The 14,221-nt window shown below is 40.3% G+C and overlaps 2 protein-coding genes across 2 annotated transcripts; both read right to left on the bottom strand.

Annotated features, from left to right (window-relative positions):
* Nucleotides 1-288: 288 nt before the first annotated feature.
* On the bottom strand, nucleotides 289-3,508 carry mmp30 (matrix metallopeptidase 30). Its single transcript, XM_079566845.1, is given in 11 exon segments — nucleotides 289-420; nucleotides 503-600; nucleotides 690-849; nucleotides 994-1,121; nucleotides 1,189-1,342; nucleotides 1,454-1,609; nucleotides 1,612-1,764; nucleotides 1,838-1,890; nucleotides 1,892-1,981; nucleotides 2,042-2,289; nucleotides 3,321-3,508. Coding segments are annotated over 11 exon segments (1,464 nt in total). The 5' UTR covers nucleotides 3,441-3,508; the 3' UTR covers nucleotides 289-316.
* A 695-nt stretch (nucleotides 3,509-4,203) lies between these two features.
* On the bottom strand, nucleotides 4,204-14,221 carry LOC306970666 (collagenase 3-like; the record flags this gene model as incomplete). The annotated part of the gene is made up of 18 exons (XM_079566695.1): nucleotides 14,112-14,221; nucleotides 13,633-13,880; nucleotides 13,412-13,560; nucleotides 13,211-13,339; nucleotides 12,967-13,128; nucleotides 12,754-12,883; nucleotides 11,841-11,974; nucleotides 11,595-11,754; nucleotides 8,182-8,302; nucleotides 7,859-8,106; nucleotides 7,082-7,230; nucleotides 6,113-6,241; nucleotides 5,868-6,029; nucleotides 5,659-5,794; nucleotides 5,453-5,586; nucleotides 4,580-4,739; nucleotides 4,396-4,499; nucleotides 4,204-4,313 (listed from the first exon to the last, which is right to left on the bottom strand). Exons 1-18 carry the CDS (start codon nucleotides 14,211-14,213, stop codon nucleotides 4,204-4,206), a joined length of 2,667 nt encoding a protein of 888 aa, XP_079422821.1. The 5' UTR covers nucleotides 14,214-14,221.

Genomic DNA, 14,221 nt, shown 5'->3' with positions numbered 1-14,221 from the left:
GAATCATCATTACTACTTAGGCTATCATTGTGTACACAGACAGAAACCTTACAGCTGTTCTATTTTAGCACAGACTTTTCTTTAGTTATAGTTCTTTATTCAAAACAGACACAAGTATACAAAATACAGCTGATATTGAACAGAAATCTAAGATAAAACTTGAGCACAACCTATTTTTTTTTTTATTTTTTTTTTACAGTTCATTGTTTTGGGTATTATTTTGTTTGCATACCAACTTCACATTCTCCCAATGCAATAGCAGGCTATGTAGTTTTGCTTTACAATAAACCAAACCATACAGTATGCCCTAGTAATTTCATTTGCAGTTCATCCATTTATTGTTCAGAAAAGTACGGATTGCTCTCCCTCTTTTGGTGTCATACTCTGTCTGGGTGGATCCAGAGGTCAAATACAGATATCCTGAATGAGATATGCATGTGTTATCACCCATAACAAGTTTAAACATCAATTTGAAGTGTCAACATACAGTATCTCACAGTACCTCCGTATTGAAAAGCTGCATTCACTCTGGCCACAGGAAAGTCTCTGTAGATGTATTTGGGGTAGCCATGATCCATTCTGTCTCTAAGTTCATTATAGCTAAAAAGAAAAGGTAGCAACAATTAGACGTAGCCAATGGAGCTTCCTTTTTAAAATGAATGTGAATGTTTCACAGACTGTTCACTCACCTCCAGTAGAAGTTGTTAACAAAAAAGAGAGTTTTGCTGGAATAAGTCAAATGAACAGCAGCGTCCACTCTGCTGACATACGAAGGGAGGCCGAGGTTTCTCAGGGGCTTTGGATATCCAAACTGGATGGTGTGTCTTCTGATTTTCCAGTATCGCTTACCTGTAATTTAATTAAAATGGCGTATAGTCTTGGGTAAATGCAGTCCATCTTATATATATATATATATATGTATATATATATATATATATATATATATATATATATATATATATATATATATGTATTTACAATTGTAGCACTTACCTTCAATGACAATGACAGTATTGTGTCTGAGCTCATACACAGCATCGACCTGGTTAATGCCAGGCCAAAGGGTTTGGATTTTCCTTGTTCTCATGCCGTCCCAGAAGGATCTTCTTCTCCAGTAATAGCTGAGAGAAGCACATTTCTGAGCTGTTGTCCACTCACTGTATTTTATATACATGTACAATATCTTACTTGTCTTTAAAAAAGTACAGAGAATTATGAATGGGAGATGCAGCATCAAAAACCAGGTTGGGGCTGCACCTGTCTGGAACAGGCTCTGCAGTGGGGCCAGGCTGGGGCCTCAGGGCAGGATTTGCTGTTGGATTAGGGGAGGTCCCTCTGGCACCTTTAGGAGATAAAAAAAATATAATATTAATCCTCAGTTATGTAAAGGCATAGGACACTGTGCTATGTTTTTATATGCCTGTGCTTATAGACACAAACCATTGGCACTCACCATAGAGCGCTTGTATCCCCTGTCTGTCATCCTCGGGTAGTGAATACCCCACAGTGCTGACATACTGATAGGTGGGGAACATCAGGGCTGACTCAAAACAGGTTAAAAACAGGTTAGTTCCTGCATCAAGACAAATGTTAATTGCATTAAAAAAAAATACACCATATAAAAAATCACATCTGAACCTGTAGAAGTCAAAGTCCATGTTTCATCTTCATCAAAATGAGTGTCGCCTCCGTGGCCCTCCCCTGGGGAGAATGCATGGGCCAGGGTCCCATTTTTTCCGTCAAAGGGAAAGAAGTCTCCATGTGCTGGTGTAAATAGAGCAGAGCAGTGAACTAGAAGTAAATTTGCTTTGAAAAGGGTGACAGGGTTAACTGTTACATTTGGCCTTGAACATGACCATGATGTCTGCTGTTCCCGAGTGGATCTGTCTGCAGAGGAGTCACATCACTGTAGAGCCTCAGAGCTTTGGCCAGTGCAGTGTCCACTTCACTCTGGCTCATGTCGGGCGTGTAGTCCGTCACTCTGAAGAACAAGCACTGTACAATTCTCTAACTTCATTTTTAATAATGTTGTTTCATTTACCTGTACGTGATCTCATTCTTGTCCCATTTAGGCTGACTATCAAAGTGCGCGTATCTGGCCACATCAGTGACACCACAGCGAGGACGGGACATCACCTCCAGAGTTGTGGAGTCCAGCTGCCCAGTGACCTCTATCCCAAAAAACTCCTGCATTTTCCTGAGAATGTTCTCAAACGAGTCTAGGGAGCTTCGGCTGACGCTGCCGGGAGCGCTCACCCCCACATCCGAGTAAAACAAAGACAGGTAGTCCTACACAAATTCACATTCACATAACTTAATGTTCATGTAAAAATAACTGGTTAAAGGTGCATTATGCAACTTTTTATGTGAAAAAAGTTTCTTTTTGTGCATATTTGACCTTGTAGTGACCCAGTGGCTGCATGAGTGGTCACCATGGTGCCTTTACTTTCCATCACTTACTTTACTTTACTTTAATCTTTATCAAAGAGACAGAGATGTACTACACCAGATTATAGCTAAATAGTTAGTCTCCATCCGTAGTCCCTGGTAACATAAAAATAAATAACGCTCTATAGCATGACCATTCATTCTTCTAACAGTCAGTCACATACACTTTACCAATCACATTACATATCATTCTGCATAAGTCCAATCACCATTCCTATTTACAGGCATATTAAAATACATTAAAATAATTCAGTGCAGCCCCCAGTAGTTAGAATAAGCAAAAACTACATTTTGTCATAGAATAATGAAGGACCTAAAACCAGCCCATGTCAGTGCTGGCAGGTTTGGCCTCTCAGTAGCCACCTTTTCAATTCCCTGGTCGAAGTACAATAACTTGTTTGATTTTTTAATTCATTTGGGAGATTATTCCATTCTTTGATTGCTTTATATGAAAACGCTGATTGTGCAAATGAAGCTTTGCGTATTGGGATACTACACTGCCCTCTAGAGGAGGAGCGTGTAGCTCTATTTGTGAGACCATGGATGAGACCATCACTCCCCAGGCTCGATTGTTTGTGAGGTTTTCACTGCTGACCTCTCACATAGAAAACCTACAAAACAACTGATCCCGGTGCGTTGTGCCAGGACCTCGGGAAGACTAGCGACCACTTTGTGGGAGCTAGTGGAGATCCTAATAAAGAATGAAGAACTAAGAATGCTGACCACTCACACAGCCACTGGGTCATTACGAGGTCAAATGCACACAAATATAATCTTTTTTCACATAAAAAGTTGCATAATGCACCTTTTAACTAATTCATAATGATCAAACTGGAAAGGCATATTTTGTTCCATTATCAGAAGTGTTTTACCTGAGCTTTCGCTATATCCTCTGTGGCTATATCCTCTGTTGGTGGCTCAGTGGGTACAGCTCTGCAAAATACACCCATCACTACTAGTAAAAGCATTACATTTAAGCTAGCTACCGCCATGGCTCCTTTTTCCTCCTCAGAAGGACTAACCTTCTCTGCTCTTGGGAGCCGTGGTACCCTATTTTTCTCCAACCTAAAAATCCAGTGTAAGCAGAAAAATGAAGAAGTGATTGTGTAACAAAGCATTCCGACAAGTGTCTGGACAGGCCTTTTCGAAACAGCTCTGTATTGAGGAAAAACGGTTTGATGAGAGGTGACAGGCAATTAGATCAAATGGCAATAGTGAAGCTAAGCCGGCAGCAAATTAATGGAATAATAGGGAATAGACAAGATAACACTTGGACGACTTTTTATTACCCCAGGCCCGCTCAGGTCCATTTTGGATAACACTTTGCAATATGTTTAGATTCTACAATATTTCTTTAAGTAAGCTCTCAGTTGTTCAGGAATCTACAATATATGAACATTTACAAGTACTGATCAGTATGCCAGTCACTCTCATTTTTCCATACTGCCACAGCACACAGTTCATGTCAACCAATAAAAATATCATATATAAACAATAATAAAAATGACCCACATTATTACACTACATCCCTGACTCTGAAAGCACGACTTCAAAGTCAATATTCTCTCAGTAGTGTTATTGTTGTAGCTACAGCTGACCTTGGCCTCACCAACCACTCACTCACTCACTACATTCACACATGCAAGAGGCCAATGTCGTGCCCAAGGACACAATGTCAGTATGAAGTGGCTAGAGCAGGATTTGAATATAATAATTATAATGCAATACATTCATTATATGGGCCTTTCGTGCACTTTAATTCCGGATGCAGCGAAGGAAGTAGCTGTTTCTCAACACACGGAAAAGTCTGCCAGTTCTCAAGTTGTACTCGAACATGTAGGGGCCGCTGTAGATATACGTGAAACCTAAAAACAATTTATAATATATTGTTAGTGGGGAAAACCTTTAACGGGTCATAATGTTGACTCTATAGAGTATAGTTTTTACCTCTGTATTGGAAGGCTGCGGTCACTTTGCCATTTAGGCCTGGGAACGAATCATCCACTCTCTTGGGAGTTCCAGGGTCAACTATTCCTTTGCTTTCATCATAACTGACAAAAAAAAAAAACAATTTTGTAAATAAATCCGATCAAAAAGCAGTAACATGTTTACTTTGTTAGATGTACCCAACCTGAGATAGTAGTCGCCAACAAAGAACAATGTTTTTCTGGACTCCTCATCAAAAAGCACAGCATCAATGTGCCTGACCCATCGGGGGAGTCTCAAACTGCTCAGTCTCTTTGGGTAGCCCGGGACCGGGGTATAGCCAGTGTAGGCCCACACTCGTCGACCTGATGGACAAAATTAGGCGAAGAAATTTGTGTAGAAAGTGCGCCCTCTGCTGGTGAATATGTGTAGTAGTAGATGCGGAGGTTTCCTGCAAATGTACCCTGACACGCTGTAACCCCGCTGTGTGCTGGGGTTACATTGTTTTGGATAAAGTCACTTAATGATGCCACAGTTTAGAGATTACTTACATAAATATGAGGAGGGAAAGTATTTTGCAAGTCTGTTGTTGCTGTTGTTGTTGTTGTAGTAGTAGTAGTAGTTGTAGTTGTAGTTGTAGTTGTAGTTGTAGTTGTTGTTTTGTTGTTGTTGTTGTTGTTGTTGTTGTTGTTGTTGTTGTTGTTGTTGTTGTTTCTCATAACAAAGCATTTCATATGCGGTCCCACCGATGACCAAATAATAATAGTGGATGAAGCCAGGTTTCGGTGCTGGCTTATTTGGTTTATATATTAGTTAAAAGGTTTGCTCAGAGGGGAATTTGCTTTTGTGTTTAGTTTTTTAATAAGCTAGTTATAAGTGGGGAATTTATATATATATATATAAAATTTAGCCAAATTTTTGGGGTTCAAAACTAATCCAGGCTGAATTATGTATTGTAAAGATTGCAAACTGGCCCAAAGCCTAAATGTTGGTGTTTTTTTTCTGCAGTGTCGTCCCTTAAGGCCACTTCACAGTCACATCCACAACTGTAACTGTACAGTTAGATATGAGAGCATACCTTTGAAGAAGTAGACCCTGTCCAATATCCTGCTTTCATAGGCAGCGTCCAGGCGTGAGGGCGCGCTGGGCCACATGCGGCTGATGCGGCTCTGCTGTGGTATGCTGGTCCGAGGGTTACTACGCCAAACAAAGCTGAAAGAACAAATGTGTAAAAACAAATAAAGGATCAATTCTAATATACTCATTTAAATGCTCTCTGTGTACCTGTCTTTAAAGAACAACATCTCTCCTCTCAAATTTGAGACAGCATCCAAAACCATGGTGGAGTCACATGCATCGGGAGTGCTGGGAGGAGGGGGGGCTGGGTCAGCCGTGTCGGGATACTTCCCTGGATTTGGACCTATAGTACAAAGCCATATGGTAAAGAAGATGTTCTGTTTAATTACCGTATTCAGTTACGGCCAAGTCCAAACCATAGAGAGACTGAATGCCCCTGACATCGTCCTGGGGTAGAATAAAGGTGTCAGGGTTCATGTAGGAGTAGGTGGGGTACATGAGGGCACCCGGGTCATCAGAATGGGACAGGCCCAAAGAGTGACCAAACTCATGGGCAGCCACCATAAACAGCACGTAGCCTGGGACAAGACAGAGACGCAATATTATGAACTGTTTCTATAGGTTTTCCTTCTGTTATTGTTCTCATATTGAGTGAACTGACCAGAATTTGAACGGAAGGTAAAGCGCTCATCTTCATCAAAATGTGCATCTCCCCCGATACCAGACGAAGGGGCAAAAGCATGGGCCAATGTGCCATCAGTTCCGTCGAAGGGGTAATAGTCACCATGGGCTGTGAACAAAAGCTTAGTTAAAAAAACAACATAGCCCTATGCCTAGATGATTTTGCAAACAATGTGTGATGTTAAAACCAAGCCTTGTTGCCGTTGTTAACCTCTTTTGTACATTTTGTAGATTAATATTATCTTCTCATAGACTACAACAGTGGTTTCCAACCTTTTTTGTCCCATTTACCCCTTGAGGCATTTATTTATACTCTCCGAGTACCCCCTAACTCGAGGATCTTGGCAACATTTTAGCAAAATTAGCAACTCGGGATTTAGTAGAGTGTTATGTACAAAATATCCCTAAACCATTTACTGAAAAACATAATTAAAACTAACTTTTCTGTGATTGTAATATTGAAATTCTACTCTTTTCAAAGTACCCCCCGCCATGTGCTCAAGTGCCCCTAGAAGCCCCCGCACCACTGTTTGGGAAACACTGGACTACAAAACGCTAGGATGCACTTTATGCCATTTATCAGCATGCACATTATATATTGGTTTGTCAATATTGTGATTTTCTTTTATTGCTCCCGTCAATTGTTTCCCCATATGTCTGCTTGATATCAAATACATCAGTTGTTGATTTGAACTGAGCAGAACCTCTTGTGTAAACTGCACATTTTCCTGTTTTCGCAAAGACACACAAGATTTGACTTGCTCTTGGTATTGTTGCGCCCAGTGTTTGTGCTATATGTTGAAACATTTTGTAATAACAATCACTTAATGGCAATAATTTAGGGATGAGTGTCACTCAGCTATGCAGCCCAGGTGTCCAAACACTATCAGTCAAGTTGCAACATGATCATTTCTTTGACATTTAGAGCACAAATAAAATGTCTTCTTACATCTCCTCCCAAAGGAGATCATGATGTCTGCGGTGCCGCTGTAGATCTTGTTGAACTTCAGAGGAGTGACTTTGGCCCACACATTTAGGGCTTTTTCAATAGAGTTATCAACTTCTGACCTGGACATGTCAGGAGTGTAGTTCTCAATCCTAAAACACACAAACATACGATATATACAGAACTTTTCTATCCTTTCAGATAATTAAAGAAATATGTTTTTATGGAAAAGGATGAAAAATAATGAAAATGAAGCCACATTTGCTGGAGAACTTTGTTTGGGTGTTTCTTTCTTTCTAGACTTTTGGAAAACTTTCTTTAGGAACCATCAATTAACCATTGTCTCAGCCTGTCAGGAGCCCTGAGGCATCTTGAGCCAGAGTCTTGGTCATCAGGAATACATAGTCAGAGATGAGCCTTTTGCACATGTTTTTTGGTTGATGGCAGGAAACAGGAGCCTACGGAGGAAACCCATTCATAAATTGGCAGAGCATCCTCACTGAATTTTTACACAGGGCACTGCTAATGAAACTTAATTTGTTGAACTAAATTTTGCAAAGTGATTATAATAACATGAATGAGCAGAGTGTTTTATATTTTACTGCTCTAAGTGGTTAACAAGAATTGTGTTGAAGGAATATGTATAAAGCCCAATATTCATCTTCCTTAAAACCATCTTAGTAAATAATGGGACTGATCCAATAAACAAACAGTTACACATTATTACAGCATTTATACTTCATATATAAAATTCAGACCATGACCCCCTTAGATCTTTACCTGTAAGTGAGGCCGTTCTTTGGCCACTTCAGATCCCCTCCGAAGGTGGAGAACCTGGCGATCTTGCCGTCGGGAACGCCACAGCGAGGCTTCTTCATCAGCTCCATGGTCTCATTGTCTAGGGTTCCTGTGATGTGGAGGCCGAAGAAACGCTGCATCTCACTCAGCTTTCTGGTGATCGGATTGATGCCGCGCCGAGCTGCAGGGCCTCGCTCCTCTGTCAAGTTAAAGAATCTCTTCAGGTAGCTCTGAAATGCACAAAGACAAAGTTACAAAATCACGCTCAAACGTCATTGTTTTGATGGATCAACAATAAGGCAAACCTCTGCAAACTGTTCATCTTGTATGGCAGGCTCTGGAGTGGGCACAGAGCGGGCTGTGAATCCAAGTGCCACCAGAACACACAAAGTTAGAGTGGTCTTCATGCTGTCTCTGCGGGATGTGCTGTGGTGGGATGGGAACAGCTGTTATATAGGCTAACACAGGGATGCTATGTGGAGTGGGCGTGTCCAGGAACTGTCAAACATAGACAAGTTGCTCAACACAAATACAGTAAATGGAAATGGCATTTTGGAGATGAAAATCAATGGCTATTACTCAGACTGCAAAAAAGTCCCCATTTTGCCCAAAAACGCTGGCAAATAGCAGGCATTACATGCAAGATTGTTGCATGCAAAGACTCTTGTACTGGTGCCCGTTTTCAGAACCCCAGGCTAAGAAATAAATGCACCTTGTGAGTAAACAGGCAGGCTTAGTCATGTTGGAGAATGTTTGTTTGATTGATTGAATGCTTGATTAATGCTGCAAAACTTTGCTCTTTATTTAGAATTACTGGCAGAAAAAAGACGTAATGCCCATATTTTATGTATATACCAAAACTGTTAACACTATTCACTGATGTGGTTACTGACAGTTTTGGCTGTATTTCCAGCTATAAAATCTAGTCTTTTGATAAAGAAATGAAAAACAAACCAGTGATATCTTATGAACACAATATATTCTATTTATGGTTTGATATTGTACATTTCTGTACAAATAGAAGAAAACCTACAGTGACATTCCAGTGAGTAGCCTAAAGCAGGGGTAGGCAATTTTGTGGCGGGACAATTTTCTTTCTTGTCAATGGACCAGGGGGCGAATCTCCCAAACGCAAAGTAAAGCATCACTTTCTTCAAATCCCAGTGTTGAGCCTGACATCTCCTTGGGAAATTCTGACAACCATTTTAGCTCTTAGCTCTTCTTTTGCCATTGCGCTTTGTGCCAGTCCTATGCCTGCATAATTGATAAAGGTGCTTATCAGAAGAGCATCACATCTTGGGTGAAATTTTTGCACAAGAAAACAAAAGATCCAGGAAATCATCCGCCAGCAAAACAAACTTTACATTGCAGCTTCACATCAAATGATGACCAAATACCAACTTGTGACATATTCGTATAAGCCTAATTTTCTATTTTAATCATACATTTGTTTGTTTATTCCTCCATTGGCACAGCCCCCAGGGTTTATCATCAGATATTACACAGAGGGGTTTATGTCACATGTATTCTATATATTTTCTACATGATGGAGTAACTCTGTGGCAGTCTAAAGAAAACTAACCCCTCCAGTCAAGGGGATAAGCGTCACTTAAATATGTGTGCTCCAGCAGATGTGTTGACGTACATGGGATGATGGAAAAATCAAAGGACTTTGGGACTTGATGTATCCAGGCCACAATGAACTTTAAAACTCAATACAATGTGAATTAGTTAATATTCAGAGCGTGTCGAGTTGTCTCTTAAGAAAACAAACAAAAATATCAACCACATGTGAATTAGTAGTACCTATCCATTAAGTGTCCTGCAGTGCTCTAAAGAAAAGTGGACATATTTAACTTATATACGTAGCTATAAAACCTAAGGAACAATATGGACAACATGATAATACTGCACATGCTGTAGGTGAGAATTAGTTAGTCAACTGATCCTTAAACTTCAGTTCCACTTCCCCAAATTAATAATGTCATATTATTAGACTGATATTACAAGCATAAGCATTTTATTAGGTTTTCCCAACATCCAGCGATTCATTTATTTTTTAAATTTGTCTTTTTTACTTAACCTCTTAACCCTCCCAGAACCGAGCAAATTTTCTCCTGTTTGGCTTTACCCAAATCTAAAAGCTTCAAACTAAAAAGCATCAAAATAGCTTGAAAAATGAGGATGAAACGCTACAAAGATGTGACAAGCGACAAAGTCTAACCGGAAAAGCAAAAAAAAACCCGCGTAAAAATCGTGACGGAAACAGGGCTAAAATGTGACCCAAAAAAATGTAGGCCTTAGCTTTCAAATGAGGCATTACAAACTCTCCAGGCGAACTGGAGAAAATGCACTCGGTTAAAATCCTTTCTGGTGATATCTAGTGGCTGTACTTTGTATTGCATCTCTCTTTGCATCTGAGCTAACCAACCCTGAAAAGTACTGTCTGTATGTAGATTGTTTGCTTGTTTTTAAAGAAAATAATAAAGGCTAATGTGTTAAATAATAGTAAAGCCGTGTAAATGTGCTGATAATCAACTTTTTTGTTGTTTCTCATCCAGTGAGTATTGCCAGTCAGTGGTAAATTCTTCTGTCTCTTCTGTACTCTGTACTTTTCTAATCTCAGTGCAGCTCTACTAAACATAGATTATTTTAAGTGGTTTAGCATGCATGCGTATATTCGCAATAATAAATGTAATGAAATGAAATCATGTCAACCATTTACATTTTTTTAATGACATTTTATTTGAAGAATGAAAACAAACAAGATTTATGTAATATGTTCCAGAATTTCTTCAAAGAACACTTTAACACACATTAACTTTTTAAGATTTAAATAGCAGTATTTAAATAGCAGTACAAAAGATATGACACATTAAGGTGCTTGAACAGAAAGGTGCATTACAGTATTTAACTGTATCAGTGCAAAGACATTCATGCTGTTTTTACTTCATGTGGCACTCAGGACAGCTCTAGTAGTTGCTGCAGGGCAGGAAGTACTTGTTGTTGAGCATACGGAACAGGTGTCCACTCCTCAGACTGTACTCAAACATGAACGGACCACTGTAGATGTACGTGAAACCTGCGCAAAAACACACTTATGTTAGTCCATCATCGAAACTGCACATTCATTATGAGGAGATGCACGTCTGCACCTTTGTTATTGCTCAAATAAGATGGCTTTTTAACCTAAGCAAGTACAACTATTATTAATGCTTTTAATTAATACTATGTTGTGTCAAATTAATCCAAGTATAGTATGTTTTTGTTCTTGTATCAGTGTAGCTATGTCCTTTTTTCTGGGGCGGGCAGGCTTTTTTGGACAGCACAGTGAAGACGATATATTCAGCAAATCCCCAGTAGATGAGCAGAATCCAATCTAGGACTTTGAGACTGGCGTTGTGCTATGACTGAGTGATAAGAGCCGTCACCAATCGCCTCAAGGCCATTGCAGAACACAACAATTTAAATTCTATCATCGTCAAAACACAAATGTAGTTTTATTCAGTCACTGACAGACTCTGTTTGTGATGGACTCACCTCTGTGCTGGAAGGCTGCAGTGACTTTGCTGCTCAGACCAGAGAACTTCTCATCCACATATTTAGGATATCCCTCATCCATCTTCTTAGTGATCTCATTATAACTGAAAATAAACCCATGACTGTTAATATTTGTTATCTCACAATAAACCAAACTTACACAAAGCACACTACATACCTGTAATACATATCGTCTACAAAGAACAGCGCCTTGCGAGTGTCCACATCAAACAAAGCAGCGTCGATTTTCTTCACCGTCTTGGGAAGACCGAAGCTGGAAATGGATTTTGGGTAACCTGATACAAGATCATAAGCGTTGAACGCCCACACCTGGCGACCTGTGAAATAGTTGAAAAGGTTGTTGAGTAAAGAGCAACATAGTAGTGCAAGTTTTGTCTTTGAGGTTCAGCAAAGGCGGACTCACCTTTAAAGAGAAAAACCTGGTCCGTCTCCTGGCTCTCATAGGCTGCGTCCACAGTGTCAGGAGCGTCAGGCCAGAAGTTGGTGATGAGAGACTGCTGCGTCGTGTAGCTCTGAGGGTAGCTGCGCCAGAAGAAGCTAAGGCACACAAGAAAGTAAAATAGTATTAACTTTTTATATGAAGAACATACAGTATGTGACAGACATGAAGATGTGGTTAATTTAAGACTTTTATATGAGTGTAATACCAAGGCTACGTTAGAGAGTAGATTTAATATAAATGTTATGCTCTGTATCAGTGTTTCTCGATTTAAAAGGACTATACGGAGTTTAAAAATGTTAAAACTAAGTATTTTCCTCCCCCTGCATGTTCCAGCCATGTCCAAATGTGTAGAATGAGCTCAGACCTGTTCACCACAACTGCCTCTAAAATCCTGCACTGTCACTCAAAAAGTTGTTACTTCGGGTCGAAGTGCCATCATGCACGAGCTTTATAAAGAGACTACAGTTATCCATAAGACCTGAAGTGGCAGTAGTGAGCATAAAATGACCAACTTGCATCAAGTCTCTTTAACCCTCTCATAGCACTTGAGTCAAGCTTAAAATTTGTTTAGCCTGTTGGTGTTGTTTTTAGTCCCGGCTTAGTCGAGATTTGGATAAGTTTTGAGAAGGATTTGCAAAACCAAATACTTTGTGACAATGTGAATTTGTTTCTGTCAGTAGTTCATATTTATACATACTTAAGATAACATAAAGAAAAAACCCTCTTTGATTCGTTTCATCTGAGAATTTGAATCCAGAGGTACATGAATAAACAAGGTCTGTATGCTACGGTTTTTATTCACCTGAAGCCATAAATTAAATTGTATATAAAACAATAAAATGAGAAATACATTAAGTACAAACAAAAATGGTACCTTTCTTTAAAGAAGATCATTTCTCCTCTGAGGGTGGTAACAGCATCCAAGACCAGATTGGAGTCACATGCGTCAGGAGTAGCGGGTGCTGTGGGGTCAGGTCCTGGGCCAGGTTTATCGGGGTTTGGGCCTATGAGAAAAGAAACATAAGTGTGAGTGTTACCAAAAAAATATGTATTTTCGATAAATTGTTTTGTACACATTTGTGCTCACCATAGAGGGACTGAATGCCGTTGACATCATCCCGGGGTAGAACAAAGGTGTCTGGGTTTCTGTAGGAGTAGTAGGGGGCCATGAGTGCGCCAGGATCTTCCGAATGGGACAGGCCCAAAGAGTGACCAAACTCATGGGCAGCCACTATAAACAGCACATAGCCTGGGAGACAAAGATGCGTTTTGTTAATCTGTGTTATAGTTTGACTGTGAGTGTTCAGCTGTGGCATCATGAGGGAACTAACCAGATTTTGAGCGGTAGGTGAAATTCTCATCCTCGTCGAAATGTGCGTCTCCTCCGATGCCGGATGCCGGGGGGAAAGCGTGGGCCAGTATGCCTTCAGGTCCATCAAAGGGGTAAGAGTCACCGTGGTCTGTCGACATGAGGATAATTGTCGTCATCTATTTTTATAAACTCAGCTACTGCCATTCGATCAAATACTTACTTCCGCTGCCAAAGGAGATCATGATGTCTGCAGTGCCGCTGTAGATCCGGGTGAACCGCAGGGGAGTGACTTTGGCCCACACGTTTATGGCTTTTTCAATGGAGTCATCGACTTCTGCCGGGGTCATATCTGGAGTGTAGTTTTCAATTCTGTTCCAAGCGAAAATAGTCAGTAAATGCACATTTTATGAAAGATTTTTGCTCATTCAAAGAGACGCTCACCTGTACGTCAGGGCGTTTTTTCGCCATACGTAGTTTTTGTCAGTGATCAAGTATCTGGCGACTTTTGCATCGGGAACACCGCAGCGAGGTTTCTTCATCATGGACATTGTTTCGGCGTCAAGGTGACCAGTGACTTTGAGTCCGAAAAACTTCTGCATCTCTCTCAGCTTCTTGGTGATGGGACTGAGGCCTCGTCTGACCGTCGGGCCCGTCTCCTCTGTGAGGTTGTAGAACTTCTTTAGATAGTCCTAAAAAGGGGCTAGATATTAGATTTTGTACATGAAACATACACTGATCAGTACTAGCATTTCAATAGCTCATCTTGTCATTATGGCAGGGACTCTCAAACCTTTTTTGGACTGAGGACCCGAAAATGAACAAAACCCCAAAAAATCCTATGGGTTCCTTAGTGTCCTCCTCACACTATCAGTGAATATTCACAATGCATTCAGGAGTTTAATAAAAGTATAAAGACATACCATTGCAAAGCTCTCATCCTGCTTGGTGATGGTTGACAGTGGCATACAGTAGACTGCAGCGGCCAGGCTCAGGATCAGTAAGCTCTTCATGACTGTCTTCATGTTTCTCT

The sequence above is a fragment of the Gobius niger genome (genome assembly GCF_951799975.1).
Source record: "Gobius niger genome assembly, chromosome: 11".
In the NCBI taxonomy this organism is placed as follows: Eukaryota; Metazoa; Chordata; class Actinopteri; order Gobiiformes; family Gobiidae; genus Gobius; species Gobius niger.
This window is presented reverse-complemented; position numbering and strand designations above follow the sequence as displayed.